The sequence below is a fragment of the Megascapheus bottae genome, chromosome 27 (assembly GCF_031878675.1).
Source record: "Megascapheus bottae isolate mThoBot1 chromosome 27, mThoBot2.hap1, whole genome shotgun sequence".
Taxonomy (NCBI): Eukaryota; Metazoa; Chordata; class Mammalia; order Rodentia; family Geomyidae; genus Megascapheus; species Megascapheus bottae.
Genome location: NC_143535.1, coordinates 18,001,042 through 18,023,686, shown reverse-complemented (window position 1 = coordinate 18,023,686; position 22,645 = coordinate 18,001,042). Strand labels below are relative to the sequence as shown.

The following is a 22,645-nucleotide window of genomic DNA, read 5'->3' as shown; positions in this document are numbered from 1 at the left end:
TCAAGCCCAGAGCTTCATGCATGCTAGACAAGCACTCTACCACTAAGCCACATTACCAGCCTGCAGATGAGACTCTTATCCCCATTTAATCAGCAAAATACCAGAAGCAGACTCAAATGGTAGAGCACCAGTCTTGAGCCAAAAAGCCAAGTTCATGATGTTTGTAAAAGTAAACATGGCAAATGCCTTCTACAGTTATAAAACCAAAGGGCTAAGTGGTCATCCCTGCTCAGACCATACACTGGCCATTTCTCCAGCCTGTCATGTAGGAGCTGATATTAATGTGTCACAGGGAAAACGTGATGCCGAGCAGCAAAGCCATCTCCTGCCGAACTTCCTGGCTGTGGCAGGCAGCCCACTTCTGCCCCGTTGCTAGGATCCTGAATGCTGGCAGCCCGAGCACTCTGTGAACCTTCTCTGTTTTGTTTATTTCTCATGTTGCCTCTGAGCTGTGGGATCACATTTGTGTATTTTTCCATCCTTCTCTTCCCATCTTCCTCTGGACTCTGGGATTTCCCACTTTAGAGCTCGTGGACATGGAGGCCTATTCTCTATGAGCTTCTGTTCCCTGGAACTAGGGCCAGAATCTAGTGTTTGGGAACCAGGTTCCCAAGTTTAAGAGTCATCTCAACCAGGGCCCAGGAAGCAACAGTGATTGGAGGAGTCTTTGTTGCTGGAGCTGGCCAGGGCCCTGTGTCTATCCTGTTCCTGCAATTCTTTCCTTTTGGGGGAGTGGGCAGTACTAGGCATTTGGTCTTGAGCTTGCTAGACAAGCACTACAGCACTTGATCCATGCCCCTAACCCTTTTTGCTTTCATTATTTTTCTTACAGGGTTTGACATCCGAGGTGGGATGACAGGCACGCCCACTGTAGCCAGCTTTTTTTTTTTTTTTCTATTGGTTTAGATAGAGTCTCATGGACTTCTTGACTAGGCCTCCCTTGAACTACAGTCCTCTCAATTTCTGTCTCCCAAGCAGCTCCCAAGTGCCGGCTGCTGCACCGGGCCAGTTCCTTGCTTTCACTGGCAGCATGTTACTGGGCTGCTCACTTTTCCACATAGTTTGGGGCTGTCATCTGCCTTTAACACATTCTTGGGGATTATCACTACCCAGAAAGCTGCCCACTGCAGAAATCATTTAGTGTGTGGAAGAGAAAGTGGTTGTTTGCTGTATAAGATTGATCCAGGTGTCTCTACATAAGAAAACAGACACAGGTACTAACCACAGAATATACGGCAAATTCACATGGGAGGAACATGACTAATGTGGGACTGTCACATTATTGCCACCCTACCAAGGTGGATAAATGTGGTTTTATTTGTTTGTTGCAGTGCTAGGATTACATTCAGGAACACCTCATGCATGCTAAGCAAGTGTGTTGTATTAGGCAAGTGTATTGAGCTATACCTGCTGCTCAAGCTGGATATTATCATCATCTCTTCCTCCTCCTCCTCCCCTCCCCCTCCTTCTTCCCCTCCCCCTCCCCCTCCCTCTCCTCCCCTTCTCCCTCCTTCTCCTTTCCTGGAACTTGTTTGATAAATAGTACTTTAGATATTCAGAGAGTTCCTCTCTTAAATATACCCTCCTTTAGTCTGTCTGCAAATAAATGGAACCCCGTATAAGATACCATGCCCAGTTGTATTTTAGATGTAGCTTCCACATATGAGAGAAAACAGGCTCCATTCGCCTCTCTGAGCTTGGCTTACCTCCCTTAGCATGATTTGCTCTAAGTCCACAGTTGGATAAATCTATGGTAGAACCTGCTCTGCTTGGAAATGCCCTCCCACCTCCCCTACTCCTACCCTCTGTCCCAAAGAACAGAGGAAGCTCCTGGGCCAGCAGTGAGGGAGATGTACTCAGGCTGAAAAGTATCAGCTAAATCCAGTTTCCTTTTTTCTGGGGCTGGTTCTTCCCCCTTGGGGCAGGGATGAACACTGCTTTTTGGCTCTGGGGAGGCAGGAGAGGTCTAGATTTGGGGACCTAAGAATGCTTCAGTCCTAATCAAGACCATGCTGCCTGAGCTGTTTCTAGATCAGATCATCCGAGGGGGAGGAGTGAGGCTGGGGTGGGCAGGGGGAGGGGGAGAGAGAGAGAGAGAGAGACAGAGAGAGAGAGAGAGAGAGAGAGAGAGAGAGAGAGAGCCTCCTCTTAACATCAGTTTCAGAGAGGGGAGGGGAGGGGGAGGAGAGAAAGAGAACCAGGCCCAGTGGGTGGTTGTCCCAGAGACTGCTCTCTGTAGACCTCTCTCTCTCTCTCTTTTTCCTAAGCAGCAAACTGCCAAAGCAACAAGTGTCCCTCTGCTTGCTTCATCTCCCAGTTTATCTCCCCACTGCTGGTTGCAGCCCACATAGCATTGGAACCCAGGAATACCTGAGGTGTGCTCATGTGACATTACGGTCAAAATGCAATATTTACCACATCAGGGCCAGGTCTTAGCAGGGGCTGGGAAGCTGAGCATACAAACCTCTTTAAAAAATAAAATTAGAATTTTATTATCTTTAATTAATTGTACAAGGGAGTTGCCTGTCAACAAATCAGCCTATAAGTACAATGCATCTTGACCAATGTCTTCATTTTCCCTCATCCCTCCCAACCCAGTTTTCTTAATTTCATAGAATATGCATTAAATATTTTTTTTCCCCCAGCCCTGGGTCCTGAACTTGCGCCCTAGGCACTGCTCTTGAGCTTTCTCTTCTTTTTTCTTTCTTTTTTTCTTTTCTTTTTTTTTTTTTGCCAGTCCTAGGAACTGAACTTAAGGGCCTGAGCACTGTCCTTAGGCTTTCCTCAAGGCTAGAGGTCTACCACTTGAGCCACAGTACCACTTCCGGCTTTTCTAATGTATGTAGTACCAAGGAATTGAACCCAGGTCTTCGTGCATGCTAGGCAAGCACTCTACCACTAGGCCATACTCCAGGCTCTGTCCTTTCTCAAGACTAGCATTCTACCACTTAAACCACAGCAGTACTTCTGGATTTTTCTGTGTATATGGAAGCAAGGAAGTGAACACAGGGCTTTGTGCATGCTAAGCCAGCACTCCTGACCCTGCATTGAATATTGTGACTGCATTCTCTTTCTCTTCCTTTCTTCATTTTTCTACTCTACTCCCTTTGCTTCTCTCCTTCATACCTCCCCCTGCCCCCAACCTTTCAAGTGTCAGCTGCCTGGTATTGTTGGGCCGTAAGTTTTTCTAAGGAATTGCAATGTGTGAATTCTCCCTTGCAATCACCATACTGTAATGCTCAAGTTCAGAATCCTTACCCAGAAGACCACCAGAGACCGGAACCAATGCAAAAGCAAAGGAGTCTTTATTGCAAGCCCAAGCTTGGGCTCCCACGTACCCAGCTGCAACCGGTGACGCTGAGAGTCCTGAGCCCAGAGTTACAGCACTTTGTATACACTTCTTTGGGGAAGGCAAGGGCTTTGCACACATCATAGAATCTTACAGCAATCTATTACATACTGCAGGAAGATCACAGAACAACTCTAAAACATAATTGGCTTATCATAAAGCAGGGAAGAACTTCAAACTGATTGGTTAGGGACATCCTGCTCTAGGCAAATGCCACCTGTGGGTCATCCTGACCTTGGCAAACTTCACCTATGGGTCATCCTGCCCTGGGCAAACATCACCTATGCGACCTTCTGCTCTGGGCAAGCATCACTTGGGTTATCCTACCCTGGGCAAACACCATCTGTGGGACCCTCTGCCCTGGGCAAGCATCACCTGTGGGTCAGTGGGTCATCCTGCCCTTGAAGCTGCTATCTCTGCTGGTTTAGAACTAGTTCAGAGTGACCTTCTGGCGGGGCCTGCTTAAAAATAACTTTTTATCGAAGTTGATCGAACTTCAAAATTAATTTAGGCTTCTCAATACTTTGGTTAATACATTTGTGTACACTTGCATACAATCCCATTTGTGTTTATTTGTATATAAATAAGTTGCAGCTTCCACATATGAGAGAAAACATGTGTCTTTTGTCTGTGTAGGGCTTGGCTTACTTCATTTAACATATTTTCCCAGGTCCTTTAATTTCCATGCAAATGGACAGTATCATTCTTTCTAAATAGAATTTTGTTGTAAACCCAGGTGCTGGTGGCTCACGCCTGTAATCCTAGCTACTCAGGAGCCTGAGATAATTGTGGTTCAAAGCCAGCTTGGGGTCATGGAGCTTGAACTCTGGGCCTGGGTGCTACCCCTTAGCTCTTTAGCTCAAGGCTACTGCCCTACCCCCTGAGCCACAGCCCCATTTTTGGTTTTCTAGTAGTTAACTGGAGATAAGAGTCTCATGGTCTTTAGTGCCCAGGCTGGCTTTGAACAGTGATCCTCAGATCTCAGCTCCTGAGTAGCTAGGATTACAGCCATCACGCCCAGCTGAGGCCTTGTTCATATTCTAGATAATAGTGTTCTGACTATGAGATAGAATCTTAATGTTTTAGTTTGCATTTCTTTTTGGCAAAAGATGTTGAGGGTTTCTTCATGTATCAATTGGCCATTTTTACTTTTTTTTTTGGTAACTTTTTTTTTTTTTTTTTTTTGCCAGTCCTGGGCTTGAGCTCAGGGCCTGAGCACTGTCCTTGGACTTTCTCAAGGCTAGAGCTCTACCACTTGACCCTCAGCACCAATTCCAGCTTTTTCCTATGTATGTGGTACCGAGGATTGAACCCAGGATGTCGTGCATGCTAGGCAAGCACTCTACCACTAGGCCAAACTCCTGGCCCCATTTTTACTTCTTTTAAGAAGTCACGATTTAACTTACTTGCCCACTTATTAATTGGGCTGTTGATTCTTTGAGACCTTAGTTTCTTGAGATCTTTGTATACTCTGGATATTAGGCCATTGTGTAACATAGATCTCCTATTCTGTAGGCTGTCATTTTAGATTGTTAACTATTTTCTTTGCAATGCAGAAACTTCCTAGTTTGATACAGTCCTGTTTATTGATTCCTTCTTTGATTTGTTGAGCCCTTGGAACTTTACTCAGAAAGTTCCTGCTTGTATCAAGAAGTCCTAATGTTTCTTCTACTCCTTCCTGTAGTAGTTTTCATGATTGTAGGTCTTACGTTGAGGCTTTTGATCCATTTGGAATATATATTAGTACAGGGTGACAGATTGGGATCCAGTTTCAGTTTTCTACATGTGGATATCCGCTTTTGAATGGGCCTCATTTTGGGGAGGGGGGAAGGGAGGGTCATGGGGCATGAACTTGGCCTGGACGCTGTCCTTGAGTGCTTCAGCTCAAGGCTACCACCCTATACCTTTGAGCCAAGCTCCACTTCCCATTTTCTAGAGGTTAATTGGATGTAAGAGTTTCAGGTCGGGCCGGGAGTTTGGCCTAGTGGTAGAGTGCTTGCCTAGCATGCACGAATACCTGGGTTTGATTCCTTGGTACCACATATATAGAAAAAAGCTGAAAGTGGTGCTGAGGCTCAAGTGGTAGGACTCTAGCCCTGAGAAAGTCCAAGGACAGTGCTCAGGCCCTGAGCCCAAGCCCAAGACTGACAAAAAAAAAAAAAAAAAACAAACAAAAAAAAGCATTTCAGGTCCCTTTGTGCCCAGGCTGGCTTTGAACCTTGATCCTCAGATTTCATCCTCCTCAGTAGCAAATAGGCCTCGTTTTTTTGTTGTTGTTGTTGTTGTTTTGTTTTTTTTTTTTTTGCCAGTCCTGGGCTTGAGCTCAGGGCCTGAGCACTGTCCTTGGACTTTCTCAAGGCTAGAGCTCTACCACTTGAACCTCAGCACCACTTCTGGCTTTATTCTATGTATGTGGTACCGAGGAATTGAACCTGGGTCTTCGTGCATGCTAGGCAATCACTCTACCACTAGGCCAAACTCCCAGTTCCAATAGGCCTCACTTTTAAAAGGCCTTTGGTCTAAAGTGGAAAAGAAAGATCATATATATATATATATATATATATATATATATATATATATATATATGCGTGTGTGTGTGTGTGTGTGTGTGTGTGTGTATGTATAAGTGTATAAACAAATACAGGCAGACATAAAATAAGATCGATAGGGACCTGAACTTAACATGAAACACCAGAAATGTTCCTTAAAGACCATGAACTAGGAGCCATGCCTCTCAAAGTGTGGTTCTAGCACCCCCTAGAGCTTATTAGATTTAGAAGCAATCTGAGCTCCAGATAGCTCACAGAGAATTCTGAATCATACAGAAGTATGAGATGGCAAGAATATCATTAAAATTTCCATGTCAGATGGGCCATGTGACTGACCTGAGCAATAGGAGTTGCTCATACCCCCCAAATTTCCCCAAAATTAACTCCCGTACTTCTCACAAAACCTTATGAATCCAGGTGCTCATGGCTCATGCCTATAATGCCTACCTACTCAGGAGACAGAAACTTAGAGGATTGGCGTTCAAAGTTAACGTTGATAGAAAAGTTCACAATTTTTAATCTCTCATATAACCAGCAAAAAGCTGAGCTGGAGATGTGGCTCAAGTGGTAGAATACCTGCCCAGCAAGCAAGCTAAGCAAATACAAGGCCCTGAGTTCAAAATCCTGGTACTGACAAAAAGAAAAGAAACCTATATGAAGCAGGCTGTGTTGTTTCTCCCATTAACAGCATATCACAGGCTCGGGGGAATATAGGATGAAGCTCTGCAAATAACTCTAACTCTAAGCCAGTCATGCAACCATGCTCTTCCAGTTTCCTACACGATTGAGTAGTAAGGCCTAACCTTAACAATCTTACAGGGTTATCCTCAGGGCTTTGATATGAATAAATATGCATATTTCTTCAAAAGTTAGAAATGTTAGCAGGATAATCTGTTTGGGTTTTTTTTTCTATTTTGTTTTTTGTTTATGTTTTTGTATTTCTTTCTTTGTCAGTCATGGGGCTTGAACTCAAGGTCTCAAGTGCTCAGGTGGCTTTTTTGCTCATGGCTGGCACTCTACCGCTTGAGCTATGCCTGAACCCCCAGCCACTGTTTCTTATACTTTCACTGGGGTGCACAGTTACTGAATTGCTAATGGTGCAGTGTTTTGGAACAACATTATATTTGGTTCTCTTTCGACCATGGGATCTCACTATATAAGATGCAGGAGGCAGCCAAGCATGGTGTTATATACACCTGTAAACCTCTCCCCCTGTTCTCTTCTCTCTCCTCTCTTTCCTCCCTACCTTCCCTCTCCCTTTCTCTTGCTCTTCAGAACTCTACTATGATCGTGGAAACCACCATGAGTTTGTATCCCTGGTGAAGGACTTGGCCCGACCCGGTGAAATCACCCAGTCACAGGCCTTTGACTTCGAGTTCACCCATGTGGAGAAGCCGTATGAATCCTACACCGGGCAGAATGTGAAGCTACGGTAAGTCATCCCTGTCATTTCCCCATTATGCTCCAGAATCGGCCCCAGGTGAGCAGGACATGGTGCAGTTCCTCTTTCCCAGGGTCTTTGCCTAACATGGAGAGGGAAGTGAGGCAAGCCATGGTATACTGGTGCACAGGTTCAACATGAGTTCTCTGGGAGGAAAGCATCTGTTGGTTTCTGCAGCTTATGGTGTGGCCAGTATATGGTTACCATCCTGTCATCCCAGGATACAGAGGTAGGGAGCCATGAGTTTTAAGTATTTATTACCCTTGTTTTTACTGTAGCTCATTTAGTTGTAAGTTGATATAATTTCCCTTTAAATAATAGTTAGCTGTACTTAAAGCCAATAGTTAAAATTCTGAGAGACTCAACAGTAACTGAATCAGTGAGCCCCTTGGCTGGGTGTCCAGAGATGCCAACCCATGTTTAGCTCTGCCATACAACAGCATCACACCATCACTCACTTTTCTTACCTGAAAAAAAGGTGAGAGATACAGATTTGGATTCTGATTCTACGTCTGTCCATCTTTGTGGGTCAAAAAAAAAAAAGATGTCACATAGTATTTTAAAAACTAAAGAACATAGGGCTGAAACGTAACTTAGCAGTATATGGTTTGCTTAGCATGTGCAAGGCTCTGAGTTCAATCCTCAACACTGAAAAAAAAAGATCTTACACACATTATACATGCATGGAATTGCTTTTATGGCCCCAGTTTTGGAGCCATAAAATATGCAATACACACTGATGCTAGAAGAGGTATACACCACACACACACACACACACACATACACGCGCGCGCGCGCGCGCGCGCGCGCACACGCACGCGCACACACACAGCAACTATAGTTGCCTAGATTTAACCTTGAGATTATATGATGGGATAAAGCAGACTCCTCTGTCACTGACTACCTGATCCCTGGTATTGATACTATCTGAAAAGATCAGCTTTTTATCATGTGAAGTCTGGACTTAGATGGATACAGACTGTAGCAAGGCTAATAGCTCCTTCTGCTATCCCCACCTACTCCTCTACCACCAGAAGTGTGTTCATAGACATCTCTCTTAGGTGTTTACAGCGTGGCTGAAGTACTGCTGGTATCGCCACTAGAAACGGGAAGTCTTTTATCCTATCACTCAAGACAGAAAAATGAGGGTTCTCATATCACTTAAGCTTGACTATGGAACTCTTTTTTTCTTCCTTTCTTCCTTTTTTTTTGTTAGTCATGGGGCTTGAACTGAGATCCTCAGCTCTCAGCCTTCTGAGTAGCTAGGTAGCTAGGATGACCAAATCACTGGTGCCCAGCAACTTTTTTTTTTTTTTTTTGCCAGTCCTGGGACAGTGCTCAGGGCCTGAGCACTGTCCTTGGATTTTCTCAAGGCTAGAGCTCTACCATTTGAGCTTCAGCACCATTTTCGGCTTTTTTTCTATGTTTGTGGTACCAAGGAATCGAACCCGCGTCTTCGTGCATGCTAGGCAAGCATGCTACCACTAGGCCAAACTCCCGGCCCCGCAGCAACCTTTTTTATTATTTTTTTTCCTATTTTTTAAATTGCAGGGTCTCTTTGTATAGCACAGGCAGTCTCCTTAGCCTCTTGAATTACTGAGATTATGGGTGTGTGCCATCATGCCTAGCAATATTTTTCCCAGTGGATTTGTCTTCATATTTTTATGTCAGAGAGAAAAAGTGTTTTTTTCTTGTTGGTTTTTTTGTTGTTGCTGTTGTTTTGTCGATCGCTGGGCCTGGGCGCTGTCCTGAACTCTTCAGCTCAAGTTTAGCGTTGAACCACAGCACCACTTCCTGTTTTCTGATGGTTAATCACAGCTTTCATGCCTGGGGTGGCTTTGAACAGTGGTCCTCAGATCTCAGCCTCTTGAGTAACTAGGATTACAGGCGTGAGCCATCAGCGCCTAGCAGGAAAGGTGTTTAAGACATGTGGTTTCTCAAACAATTAAGCATGGGGCTACGGGGTGTAACTCAGTGATAGAACATACAGTAACATACCTATACACATACACACATAAAATTAATCAAAAACTCACCATGCCTGCAATTTCACTTATTTACCCAAAAGATAAAAACATTGGGTCTAGAAGAACATTGGGTCTAGGGCAGGTATTTGTACACACATGTTCATAGCAGTATTATTCATAATAACTAAAAGATAAAATCAACTTAGGTTTCCATCTGTAAATGAATGGATAAACAAATACAGTATGTATGTACAGTGGGTTATGACACAGCCTTTTAAGTAGGAAAATTTTATCATGCTAAAATGTGGATGAACCTCAAGCCAATCACAAAAGGGCAAATACAACTTGATTCCCTTTACAAGTAGAGTCAAGTTCATAGACATAAAAGGTAGAGTGGTTGTTGCTAAAGGCTGAGAGGATGGGGAAATGGGAAAGTTATAATTCATCAGTTGAGGTTGATGGGAAATTTCTGGAGATGGATAGTGTTAATAATTGTATAACAGGATGAATACATTTCATGTCATAAACTGTGCCTTTAAAAGAATTAAAATAGAGGTCAGGAGTGGTAGCTCATGCTTGTAATCCTAGCACTCAAGAGGCATAGGCAGGAGGACCTTGACTTTAAAAACAGCTTGGGCTATATAGTGGGTTTAAGTCCAGCCTGGGGCTTCATAGCAAAACTCTGTCTCAAAACAAAACAACATCAAAGCTGGGCACTGATGATGGTTCACGTCTATAATCCTAGTTATTTAGGGAAGCTGAAATCTGAGGATTGTAGCTGGACACCCCCCGCCCCCCCAGGACTGTCTGTGAGAATCTTAACTCCATTGAACTACCAAATAAAAATGCTGATAGAGCTATGGATCAAGAGGCCGAACACTAGCAGTGAGTAAAAAAGCTCAGGGAACAGTGCCCAGGCATTGAGTTCAAGCCCCAGGACAGGCACCAAAAAGCAAAGAAGTACCACCAACAATCAAAACAATGACGAAACAACAAGTCATAAGAATTTTTAACTCCCATTTCCTGCATAGGGAACAGGAAATGTTTCTCTCCATTTCTCCTTCCTTTGTTACATTAACATCGAACCTTGCTAAAACTTTTTTTAAGTTTATAATTGCAAAGAAGGGTGCTATTGGCTCATTATTTTAATCCTAGCTACCACAGAGGCTGGAAATCACCTCGAGGCCATTCAAGCAGAAAGTTTCTCAAGACCCCTTCTCAACTTATCACAGGGCAGTGGCATGCATCTGTAATCCTAAATTGCGTGGAAAGCTGAGGTTCAGAGAATTATGGTGCCAGGTCAACTTGGGCAGAAAAGTCCTTGAGGTTCCCTGTCCACACAAGGGAAGCTGAACCCAGTAGAGCATACTCTGTGGACATTGTAGTACATGTGTCTGGTGACACTGAGGAGTCTCAAAGTACATGTCTGGGCAGGAAGTGAGACTGTATTTTAAAAACTGAAAAATCTTAGTCACTTGGGCCAGGGCTAGAAGTGTGGCAGAGAGATATTTCACCAGCCTACAAAGTTTAAGCACTGAGTTCAAATCCCCCCAGTACTCGCACAAAAAGATATCAATGTAAACGTTCCGACATTAATAAAACCAAAAAAAGGCATTACGTTCAAATTAGATGAAGACTTTAGGATTCATGTTGAGAACGAGAGGCGGTTTGAAAAACTGGGAAAATTCAGAGAGTTTTAGCTGGAATCTTATATAGGCAGAGGAGAAATATGGAAAGTTTTTTTTTTTCCTAGACTTTTAGTCTAGAAAACCAGTCAGAGGACTGGTTCTTTTAAAAATTAAAGTTACTATGTAGTATTTGTAGATGGGAAGAACTCAAAGACAGAACTGATAGGTAGCTAAGAGTTTTACTTTGGTGGAGACAGGAACAGGCAGAAATTGAGTTATTTAATAGACAACAGTGAAATTTACTGAGTGGAGGCCTTCAACCACAGAAAGAGAAAGAACTATGAGGAGGGAGAAATGATGAGGAAATAAGATGATTCATTCAATTCCAGAGAGGAATTTGAAGTACTACAATATAGAGAGCCGTAAATATTCACCAGTCTGAAAGTACAGTCCTGGCTCTGAGTATGCAGGGCGGAGCAGAGATTAGAGCTGCAGCTTGTACAAAGACAGTCCAGTGCCAATTATCTTCCCAAGGAGGAAGCAGTGCGAGGAGAGAAAAATCAGAACCTGCCAGGGCTAGGAAGAAAAGCGGGTCTGTTAGGATTCTGCATCTCTAAGAACCTTCAGGGAAGCTTAAGGAGAAGGAAATGATTTTGTACCACTCAGAGAAAAGGAGAACTTGTTGTGGTACCTGAAAGGCCACACAAACTATTGCATGGAAGTGGTTGGGAGTACCAGCTGGTAAAGAAGGTGATGTCAGCCACAGGACCTGTCTTATGACAGCTGTCTGTGAAGAAAGGAAAGAGAAGCTGTGGTAGGTAGGTAGTGTAACTTCAAGATGCCTGAAATCCCAGCACTTGGAAAACTGAGCAAGAGGCCAGCCTAGGCTATACAGCAAGAGGGTTTTCAGGATTCGTTTGTAGCTTTTTGTAAAGTCAAAGGAAAAAGCCTCTAACCTTAAAGAAACTGAATACTTGGGGAAAATAGGAAAAGCAGAAGGATCAAGATGGCAGACCCAGTTCCCACATTAGAATCAGTAGGGAAGCTTTGTAAAAGGTTGTATCCCTTGGCAGAATAAGTAAATGTTAGGTATGTCTAGGCAGGCAGTGGGATTTTTCAGTCTTCCTCCCTCCCTTGGTGATTCTAATGAGTATCCAGAGAGTGGTTATTTCAAATGGAAAAGGTTTGCTGCTGGAAGAAGTGGAGGGGTAAAGATGCAGAGATATGTTTAGGCCCCAAATAAAAGCAGCACAAAGCAGAGTAGGGAGAAAGTAACAAACCTGGACTTGAAAATGGTTACTGTCATTGGTAGAGTGAAAAAAAAAAAAAAAAAACATCTTCCAAAACACAGGCTCTGGGGCTATGTGACAGAAGTTAATGAACCAAAAGCAGTACATGCCACATGAAGTACAGCAGCACAAATATGTAGTTGATGTGGTGAGCCTATGGTTATAACAATAATGTTTAACAGGCAGTGGGAGATCAACTGTCATTTAAAAGCAGCAATTAAAGAAATGTTCTCTACCCCTATCAGGTTATTAGTATAGTATTATATCTAGGTGACAGATGGTGTTGAAGAGACTGGCCGCAGAACTTGGACCTGTTAAACCTTTAAGGATTTATCTATTTATATCTGTCTTTTCCCTCTTCCTTTTTTTTTTTTTTGGAGGGGGGGGGGTCAGTCAGGGGCTTTAACTCTGGGCCTGGGCATTGTCCCTAAGCTCTTCAGCTCAAGTCTAGTACTTTATCGCTTGAGCTTCTGTGTCTTCTTTTTCCTAACCCTTTGCCTGTGACACAATCTCCTCCCCAAATTTGAACTAGACTTCTTTGCTATTCAAACTCAGCCTCTGTTGCTTTACGTGAAGGTATTTCAGTAATTGCAGTATCTCAATTAGCACTTCCCTTGAGTACTAATTTTTCTTTTTATTTGCCCATCTCTCCCAGTGGACTGTGAGCTTCCCATGAGGCTATCTTATTCATCCCATGACTAGCACAGTGCTTAGCTCAATAAGTTTTCTGGTTGAATAACTGCCTTAACTTCTCCTTCCCATTCTCTTCTCTTAATCCTGAGAGACCTGAAAAATGTTTATTGATCAAACATTGTTAAGATGAATAGAAATGCAAATATAAGCATATGGGACTGCAGAGCTCCAGGGGCTCGTGCCTGTAATTCTAGCTCAGAAATCTGAGATCTGGGGATCACAGTTTGAAGCCAGCCTGTGAGACTTTTATCTCCAATTAACCAGCAAAAAGCCAAAAGTAGAGTTAGGACCCAAGTGGTAGAGTATAACCCTGAGCAAAAAGCTAAGTGAGAGTATGAAGCCCTGAATTCAATTCTGGCAAAAAAAAAAAAAATCATGGACAGATTCCTATGCTTAAACCATGTGTTAGATGAAGAAAGAAAACCTGCATAAAAACACATGGAAGAAGCTGGCACCTGTGGCTTCTAGCTATCGTCCTTGCTATTTAGGAGGCTGAGATATGAGGGTTGGTGGTTTGAAGACAACGTAGGCTGGAAAAGTACAAGACTCTTATCTCAAATCAATCACTAAGAAGCCAGAAATGGAATTGTGGCACAAGTGTTATAGTGCTAGCCTTTAGCACAAAAGCTCAGGGACAGTACCCAGGTTCTGCACACAAACACAACCACCACCATAACAAATAGAAGATAGTGGTAAGGGCCATGAAAGGCCTGCAAACAGCATGCTGTTGAAGTTCAGAGCAGGAAAATCACTGTAAACCAAGGTCATGGGCTCCAAGAATGAGTCTTACAATTCCCTAGAATTAGAGGGGGAAAAATTGGATGTAGATGCCTATGTGTACTGTTTTCTGAATCCATAAATTCTCAAAGGGATAGGAAGCCCCAGAAGTTTAAAAACCACCATAAAGGATTCTCTCAAGCGTGCCAGTTTGGTGCCTGTATCTAGGCAGCACCTGCAGAGGGAGAACTTTCATTTATAACAGCTTCTTCTCCTCCAGGTATTTCCTTAGAGCCACCATAAGCCGCCGCCTCAATGATGTTGTCAAAGAGATGGACATTGTAGTTCACACACTCAGCACATACCCCGAGCTGAACTCTTCCATCAAGATGGAAGTGGGGATTGAGGACTGCCTGCACATCGAGTTCGAGTATAATAAATCTAAGTAAGTATCCTGAGCAACATGGAAGAATAATTTCTTAAGTTGAACTGGACACAGGTAGTTCATGTCTGAAATCATAACCATTCAAGAGATATGAGGATCACAATTCAAAGCCAGCCTGGGTGAAACAAACTAAAATAAAGGGATTTTCTGAGATTCTTAACTGGAGAGTTAACCAGAAAATGCTGTAAGTGGAGTTGTGACTAAAGTGGTAGTGTGAGCCTTGTGGCAAAAAAAAAAAAAAAAAAAAAAAAGAGTCAAGCAAGAGTGCAACCTCTGAGTTTAATCCCCAGTACTGGAACATCTGGACTCTACTGTATTCTAGAGATGTGCTATAAGGGGAGAAAACACACACACACACACACACAGAAACAATATAGTAAATGCCTATAATAAATTAGTTCCAGATCAGTGGACCTAGAAATCAAAACTTCACTTAGCTTACAATATGCGAGCTTAAGTGGTATTCTAGAGTTGCCTTTAATGTCAAGCCAACTAATTTTCAGGTTGTTTTAGATTCCAGGTATAGCAGTTTCCTTCCGCGAATGAGAATAATCACAGAATATAATTCCATTATGACTTGTTTCCTCTGGGTCTTTAGAAAGCACAGTGAAGAAAACAAACGTTTCCTATAGTTTGCTGCTTCCTTCTTGGACTAAAATGAGTTGTACTCAAAAATGTCCAATCCATTTTTATAAAGGTCTTAAAAACTGTTTTAGGCTAGGTTGCAGTGTCTTGTGCCTATAGTCTTAGCTTATTTAAGAGGTTGAGATCTGATGGATACAGTTAGAAGCCTTCTGGAGCAGATTTCATATATGAGATTATCTTCAAAATAACCAGCAACAAAAGTAGGCTGGAAGCATGATTCAAGTGGCAGAGTGCCAAGCAAGCAAGTGCAATACCCTAAGTTTAAACTTCAATATGGGCAAACTAAAAAACAAAAAGAGAAAAACAACTTTTCTTTTAACACATAAGCTGGGAAACTTGTATTTTGTTGTCATTTTTGTGTGTGTGTGTGTCTGTGTGTGTCTCTGTGTGTCTGTGTCTGTGTCTCTGTGTGTGTGTGTATTTTTAAACTGTGTTTATTAGTAGAACACCAAAATATTTAACTGCTTGTAAATCACAAAATTTTCTTGAAGCCTGGCAGTTTCAAAAGCATCTTTCTTTTGAATCTGTCCCGAAAAATGTTTGGAAACCAAATATGCAAAAATAAACAGAATATTACTCATAGAGCCCTAAAAAGAAGTGTGAAAGCCAGGCACTGGTGGTTCATGGCTATAATCCTAGTTACTCAGGAGGCTGAGATCTCAGGATTTTGGTTCAAAGCCAGCTTGGGCAGGAAAGTCTGTGAGACTGTTATCTCCAGTTAACCACCAGAAAACCAGAAGCGGTTCTGTGGCTCAAAGTGGTACAGCACTAACCTTGAACAAAAAGAGCTCAGGGATAGCACCCAGGCCCCGAGTTCAAGCTTCAGGTCTGACAATAGCAACAACAACGAAGTGTACAATTGTAGTCTGACTGTGATCCCTCCTTGCTCTGCTCACCTCACCCAGCCCCAGAGCTACTATTTACCTGAGGCTGAGTAGTAGAAGCTGATCTAGATGGTTACAGGCCTTGGGAACAAAATTTTCTAAAGTAAGAATATACTTAGTACCTAGAACAGACAGGAAGTTCTGCTCTCTGGCCTAGAACCCAGGATGACCTGGAATAAACCCTTTTTGGCCTGGCCTATCTGAAGATCAAGGAACCAAGAGGCAGGCCAGTTTGGGCCTGGCATGGAAATTGCCTTCTTCCCTTTTTCCTCTCTGGGCATTGTATGGTGATGTCCACTAATGTGCCAGGTACCTGCTAAAGGCAGCAGCTAGCAGAAGATGTACCCTCCTTATCTATTCAGTTCTCTGCAGCCTTCCTAATAGACGAAGAAGGGTGCTAAAACCCCTTGGAGAAGCCAATCTGAGGACTAGAAATCTGGATTTACCTCCTGTCTCTGCCCCCTCTTCATTTTCTGGTCAGATTCTCAGTCCTATTATAACTTCCTTTTTTTAACCCTATCATATAAGGAGGCTGAATTCTGAAGTTTTTACAAGTGTTTATGTTCACTAGGCCAAGCATACAGAACACAAGCCATGCAAGCAGAGCCCAGAAAGCAGACACTGATTCCAGGGGAGATTCACCCATCACCCTCTACTGCTTCTGCCTGGCCTGTCCAACTCAGAGCAAATAAAGCTGTTGATTGTAAGCTATCAAGGCCTAGTTCCCAAGAGATATTGTGTGGAGAACAGGAAGGAAGGGAGAAACCTGATTTGTAGGACTAGACTCTGAAACATAAGAAAAACAAAGATATTTTAAAAACACAAATACTAAAGTATGCGTCTATAAGGCAAGAACAGATGCATACATATGAATGAGTGAAGTATCATGTAGAATAGATATACTTTGAGCAGAGGCTGTGGAAGAAGAGGAATCATCATGATTTGGGTAAAGGACATTAAGTAATCCATTTTACCATGACAGCAAGGAGAGGAAGATGGGTGACGCTAGGAAAACTAGATCTTCCATGAGCATGGGAAGCCCTGGCAGCATGCTTTCTACTGAAACTCAGACCAGCCACTGCACCACCACCTTACTTCCCCCACTTTTTCTTTTTCAGATACCACTTGAAAGATGTCATTGTAGGGAAGATATACTTCCTGCTGGTGAGAATCAAAATCAAGCACATGGAAATAGACATCATCAAACGGGAAACAACAGGCACGGGCCCCAATGTGTACCATGAAAACGATACAATAGCCAAGTACGAGATCATGGATGGGGCGCCAGTACGAGGTGAGCCTCCTGGTCCTCTACCACCACACCTTTGGTTCCAGGCCCTGTACAGGATATGGGAAGAGCTTAAGAGGTAACATTGTTGAAGTGAAATGCCTATTAACTTGTGATTTCCTAGTCTCTAATTGTGTGTACATTGTGGGAACCAATAAGGGAAGAACAGAAAGGTTGAATCTGAAGGGATAGCTCAGTGGTAGAGCATTCTACATGAGGCCCTGGGATCAGTCCCCTGCACACATAAGGAGAAAGACAGAACTTTAGACTTGAAATGTAATCTCAAGAATTAGACCTGAAGCTGGGTGCCAGTGTCTCATGCTTATAATCCTTATTACTCAGGAGACTGAGATCTGATGATCTCCATTTGAAGCCAGCCAGGACAAACTAGACAAATTCAAGACCCTCCTTTTATTATTATTATTATTATGGGGCTTTAATTCTGGGTCTGGGCACTGTCCCTGAGCTCTTCAGCTCAAGGCTACCGCTCTACCCCTGGAGCCACAGCCCTACTTTCTGGTTTTCTAGTAGTTAATTTGAGATAAGAGTCTCAAGGACTTTAGTGCCCGGGCTGGCTTTGAGCCACAATCCTCCGATCTCAGCCTCCTGAGTAACTAGGATTACAGACGTAAGCCACTGCGTCCAGCTCAAAGATACTCTTATCTTCCATTAACCAACAAAAAGTTCGAATAGCTCAACTGGTAAAATGCTAGCCTTGAGCAAAAAGGCTAAGGGGTGGCACCCAGGTCCTGAGTTCAAACCTCAGTACTGGCACAAAAAGGAGGAAAAAAAGAATCAGACCTGTTTTTTTGTTGTTGTTGTTGTTAAGAATTAAGTAAAAAAATATTGAGTTAAGAAACAGTATGAACATTTTACTTCTCTTTCTAGTTGCCATCTTTTTTTTTTTTTTTAAGGAATCTATACAAGGCAGTCATTTTCATCACTTAGCTCTGGTAAAAATCAGTCATTCTGAATTTGCTCACCTAGTATGAAGGAGCCTTGTAAGGTACTATAAGACATTACCAGAACCCCATAGGAATGGTCATCTCCTACCCCACGAGGCTAATATTACATCTGAGATGAGCAGAACTGTTTGTAATTCAAAGGATCTAGATGATTATCATGGCATGGGAACATTTACATTCTTCATCAGCAGTGCAGAGTGAAGTGCTGGCTGGGTCCAAGGTTTTACCCAATGTATTCCCATGGCTGTTTCATATGGAAGGAGTGTCACAGAGTTAGTAGCCTGCAACACTGGGCACATTCAGCCCAGAGACCTCGCTGTCCTGACTCTGATAGTTGTCATTTTTTCATGCACAAATGGAATGGGGTCCCAAGATGATATAAAGCACAGATTAATTAAGATTCTTTATATCTAGAGCACATTGTAGGTTTAGCCTTTCCCAATAGAATTACTGCCCTAAATTTTGCTCTTTGTATACTAAAAAAGGTACAGTGTTAAGAGCTAAAAGGGATCAAAAGTATTGTGAAGTTAGATTCTCTGCTTTTCCACATGAGAACAAAGGTCCAGAGAAAGCAACACACTTAGTCAGAAGTCATAAATGGGTTAATGTAGAATAAGGACCAGAACAAGCATGTCTACGTTCTAGGCCTTCCCCTGCCCCACTGATCCATATTAGATTGGAGATGTGTTGTGGGGCGTGCTCTAACTTGGATGGAGGGAGGCAATGTCATAATTGCTGGATGACTGTCCCCCATGGGGTTTGACAACTGCGTCTTGAAAACATAGTAGGTACATTGCATGTACCTAAAGATGCCTAACAACAATGTCCCTAACGATGATGTCGTTCACACTCAACTGCTCCTTGAGGTTTTTCTGCAGTAGTCTGTGAGAAGGCAGGCCAAAGGTACCTACTGGGATGGAACTGGAAGAAACCTAGTTTTTCTGTAGCAGCTGCTGGGAGTCAGAGCACAACATCCAAAGGGCAGAAGCCTTTGCTTAGTACTCTGTGCCTCGCTCAGCTGGAACTTCAGAAACAAAGCTGGTATAAGATGGAGTGTGTGTGAGGGGAAGACGTTTGTCCCTTGCCTTGATTCCTGCCTCACTCCTTACAGGAGAGTCCATTCCCATCCGGCTCTTCCTGGCAGGGTATGAGCTCACACCCACCATGCGGGACATCAACAAGAAGTTCTCTGTGCGCTATTACCTCAACCTGGTGCTGATAGATGAAGAGGAGCGGCGATACTTCAAGCAGCAGGTGACTGCCCCCTGCAGACCCTAAAGTGTCCTGGAGACCACACAGAAAGGGTAGATTACATTTTGACATATTAAACAGCCAAAGCCAAGAGAGGTATCTAGTCAGTCTATACCATTTGTGATTTTCACAAGAGATGGATACATCAGGCTATCCAAAATCCCACAGCAAGAATGAAAGTTCCCACTTGATACCTGCCTCACAGCAGGGACAAGAGGTAGAGGCAGCCTTTGCTTTAGGCACAGATCAGTAGAGGAAGATTCCTGCCTAAGATTTTCCAGGACCAAGGTGGGAGATCCTTCTCATTCTCAAGCCTCCCTCTTAGGCTTCCTGTTCTCTCCCTCCCCACACCCCCGTCCCCCAATCCTGCAGGAAGTGGTGCTGTGGCGGAAGGGGGACATCGTGAGGAAGAGTGCATCCCACCAAGCAGCTGTCGCCTCACAGCGTTTCGAGGGCACAGCCTCCTTGGGTGAGGTGCGGACCCCCAACCCACTGACAGACAACAACGGCAGGCAGTAGGCCCCGGCCAAGAAGCAGGCTGGGCTTATTGCCCAGCATCTCCATTTACCAAACACCAGCGGCTGGGGCTGCGGGGGGAAGGGGGAGGATGGTGTTGACTGCTGACCGTTACTTGCAATCTTGAAAACAAATCATGTTTTTTTGACTTTCAGTTCTTTTCTCCGAAGAACACAAAGGGGCCTTGGGCTGGGAAGTAGTCTCCCTAAGATTCTGCAGCTGATGGGGGAGCTAGGGAGAGGGAGCATCTAGGAAGCTAGTCTCTCTCTGGGAAGGAAGAGCCAGCTTCCCCCTGGGGGCTGCCTGGTGTCTCAGAGGAGAGCTGCAAGCATGCGTCCTTGGCTCCTGGTTCTCTGGGCTTCCTGATACAGGATCTGTGTGTGTCCCTGGGATGCAGAGTTGCCTTCAGACACCCGGGTAGTCATGTCTTACACTCCCCTTGACCATCCTGGACCAGGTAGCAGCTGGAAGAGTAGCTGGGACTGTCCCATCCTACATAGGGAAAGACACTGATCAGGAAGCTATTTCTCTGGGAGTCTCAGTTGAGGTGCTTTGAAGTTTCCACAAACCACCTCTTTGGCCTATCACTCCTGGGACCCAGGGCACCTCTCTTCCCCATCTTTTCGGGCTTGTCAGGAGCATCCTGGAGCAGGAACAAGTGAAAGGGCCTGGAACTGACAGTCACTTCACCCATAAGAAATACCTGAGCACAGAGAAACCTGGGGTCAGTCACACCATAGACAGGAGACTGGGGAAGGACACGACGTGGCAACCTGTCTTCCCTGATCACAGGATTCCCTGTGCTAGGTATTACTGTGGTCCCCAAACCCTAGGCATGGTGGTTATCTACTTTAAGCAGATATCCTGGAAGGGACCAGGATCATTTTGTCTCCCTGAGTGGACTCTTTCTCACTCCCAAATCCCCACTTAATGTCTGGGAATTAGGGCTTAGTTCCAAACACTTGGAAATTTTGTTCTTATCTCCATATCCCTGGCACCTTCTTCCCTCTACTTGCAAATTAAGGGAGGAAGATTAGGGGCCCCACAGAGGACTCTGCTACCAGCTCAGAGTAATTCTGTTCGCCAAATGACACCTTCATCTTCACCAGTTCACTGACCCAACGTTAAGACCACTGGTACTTTTTTGTTGAAAAACACAAATAGGAAACTTCTCCTAGATATTGTTACCCTCCTCTCTCTCTCTCTCCCTCTCCCCCCCAGCGTTCCCTCTCTCCCTCTCTCTCCCTCCCTCCCTCCCTCCCTCCCTCTCTCTCTCTCTCTCTCTCTCTCTCTCTCTGATGGTCTGTGTCTGGGTCTATGGTTGAAAAAGTGTTTACTGCCTGCCCTGCCTCGTCTGGGAATGGTCAGAATGACTCTCCTATTGGCCCCTCTTCCCTTTATACAAAACCAGGCAGACCCCAGTGGCCAATGAGTACCATAGTTGGTGATCTGCGTTATTGGCAATTTGGAAAGTAGAGCGTTGGTTGTTGTGTTGTCTCTCAGTGTGGAAAATGGGGACCCCTCTTTTCCTCAGAAAACAGTGCATTCTTGGGCCTTGACTAGACAGGAATTATGAAACAGAGTGGAGGCTTAGGGAAAGACACGGGGGATACAATTAAGTAAGTTCTTCAGAGCCAAAGAAGGCAAAGGCTTCCCCCATACCAGACCCCAAGTTCAGATGCGATAATACAATCCCTGAGGAACAAGGTGATCCATCCAGCTGCCCTTGGATTATCGAGGCTGGGCTTCAGTATATGGGAGGTGAGGGTTCAGTGGTGTTGCCATTTTCAGAGCATGAGATTAGGCTCTGGTGTGCCTCCTTTTAACAGCTAGTATTCTAATTAAAGAGCATTTGTCAATTCCTCTGCCTCCCAACTGACAACACAAACTCTTCCACCAGTTTTCCTAACATCCTAAACCTTCCTTCTAGAAGAGACAGAATTTGCTTTGTTTCTTTCGAGCTATGTATAGCCAGGTCTAGTTTTCTGACTTTGCCCCGGTTCTCCTCTATTCTCTACCAACTGTGAAAGTGAGGGGAAGCATCCTGTCCCCCTCCTTTAAGGTCCCCAGACCTGGGAGTGCACAGGTACTAAACCAAGCAGTGCAACTTGTAATTACGCAGCTGCAGTGTTTACATGTTTCTTAATGTGTTGTCTTTTCAATGGCTGTATTTTAAAAAAGAATACTTGTTTTAATGGTCTCTAATTAAAGGAAGCCCCCGTGGCTTTAGAGGCATTGTGCTCATGGTCCACCAGATTCTGTGGTCTCTTGTCTTACAATGTCCTACCTCTGACATTCAGGGAAAGATTCTCACTCCAACTCAACCACGGCGCCTGCTTTCTCAGTGGACAGCTTCCTGATCAGCAAGGATGGGCACCTGTTTTACATGAGTGCCTGGCTAGAAAGCAAATTTAGGTTTTACCTCTATCTGGCAACTTACTCTAAAACCTATTCATGGTTTAAACCTCTTTAAGACCCAGAGGACTTTAGAGGCTGGAGAAAAAGGCTGGTTTAGAAGGTCCAAAAATGCATTTCAATGAGTGTTACAAGACCAAGGAACTTATGCCTACATTTTGCTATTTGCTAAGTAAATATTAGCAAGGGTAGAAGTAGATGGGAGAGGCTCCCTCCATCTTCCCAGCCGCCAAAGGAGCAGCCTGGGTGTAAGAGATGTGTAGGAGTACTCTGCCACACCCAATGGAAATGAGATGTCTTTTGATAGTACATGGGCTTGAACTCAGGGTCTTGTGTTCTCACTTGGCTTTTTCACTCAAGGATGGCATTCTAGTACTTGAACCATACTTTCACTGCTGGATTTTTTTTGGGGGGGGGTGGGGCTGGTAAACTGGCAGAGCTGTCTGTCTGGGCTGACTTCAAACCTCAATCCTCAGATCTTAGCCTCCTCGATAACAGGTATAAGTCACCATCATGAAGTTTTAGAAGAAAAGCTTTTAACTTTGATATCAAACACTTTATTGAAAAAAAAAAATACAGACCACCTTTTTACATGATCCCAGG

General features: G+C 43.9%; 1 protein-coding gene across 1 annotated transcript in view; it reads left to right on the top strand.

The window, feature by feature from the left end:
• Positions 1 to 20,834, top strand: part of Vps26b (VPS26 retromer complex component B) — a 28,858-nt gene extending 8,024 nt beyond the window's left edge. Inside the window, exons 2-6 of the mRNA XM_090319713.1 lie at positions 7,174 to 7,330; positions 13,914 to 14,078; positions 16,726 to 16,901; positions 18,972 to 19,114; positions 19,484 to 20,834. Of these exons, the coding sequence (XP_090175839.1) occupies positions 7,174 to 7,330; positions 13,914 to 14,078; positions 16,726 to 16,901; positions 18,972 to 19,114; positions 19,484 to 19,630 (788 nt within the window). The 3' untranslated portion in view covers positions 19,631 to 20,834. The remainder of the gene's footprint in view (positions 1 to 7,173; positions 7,331 to 13,913; positions 14,079 to 16,725; positions 16,902 to 18,971; positions 19,115 to 19,483) is intronic.
• Positions 20,835 to 22,645: the final 1,811 nt, after the last annotated feature.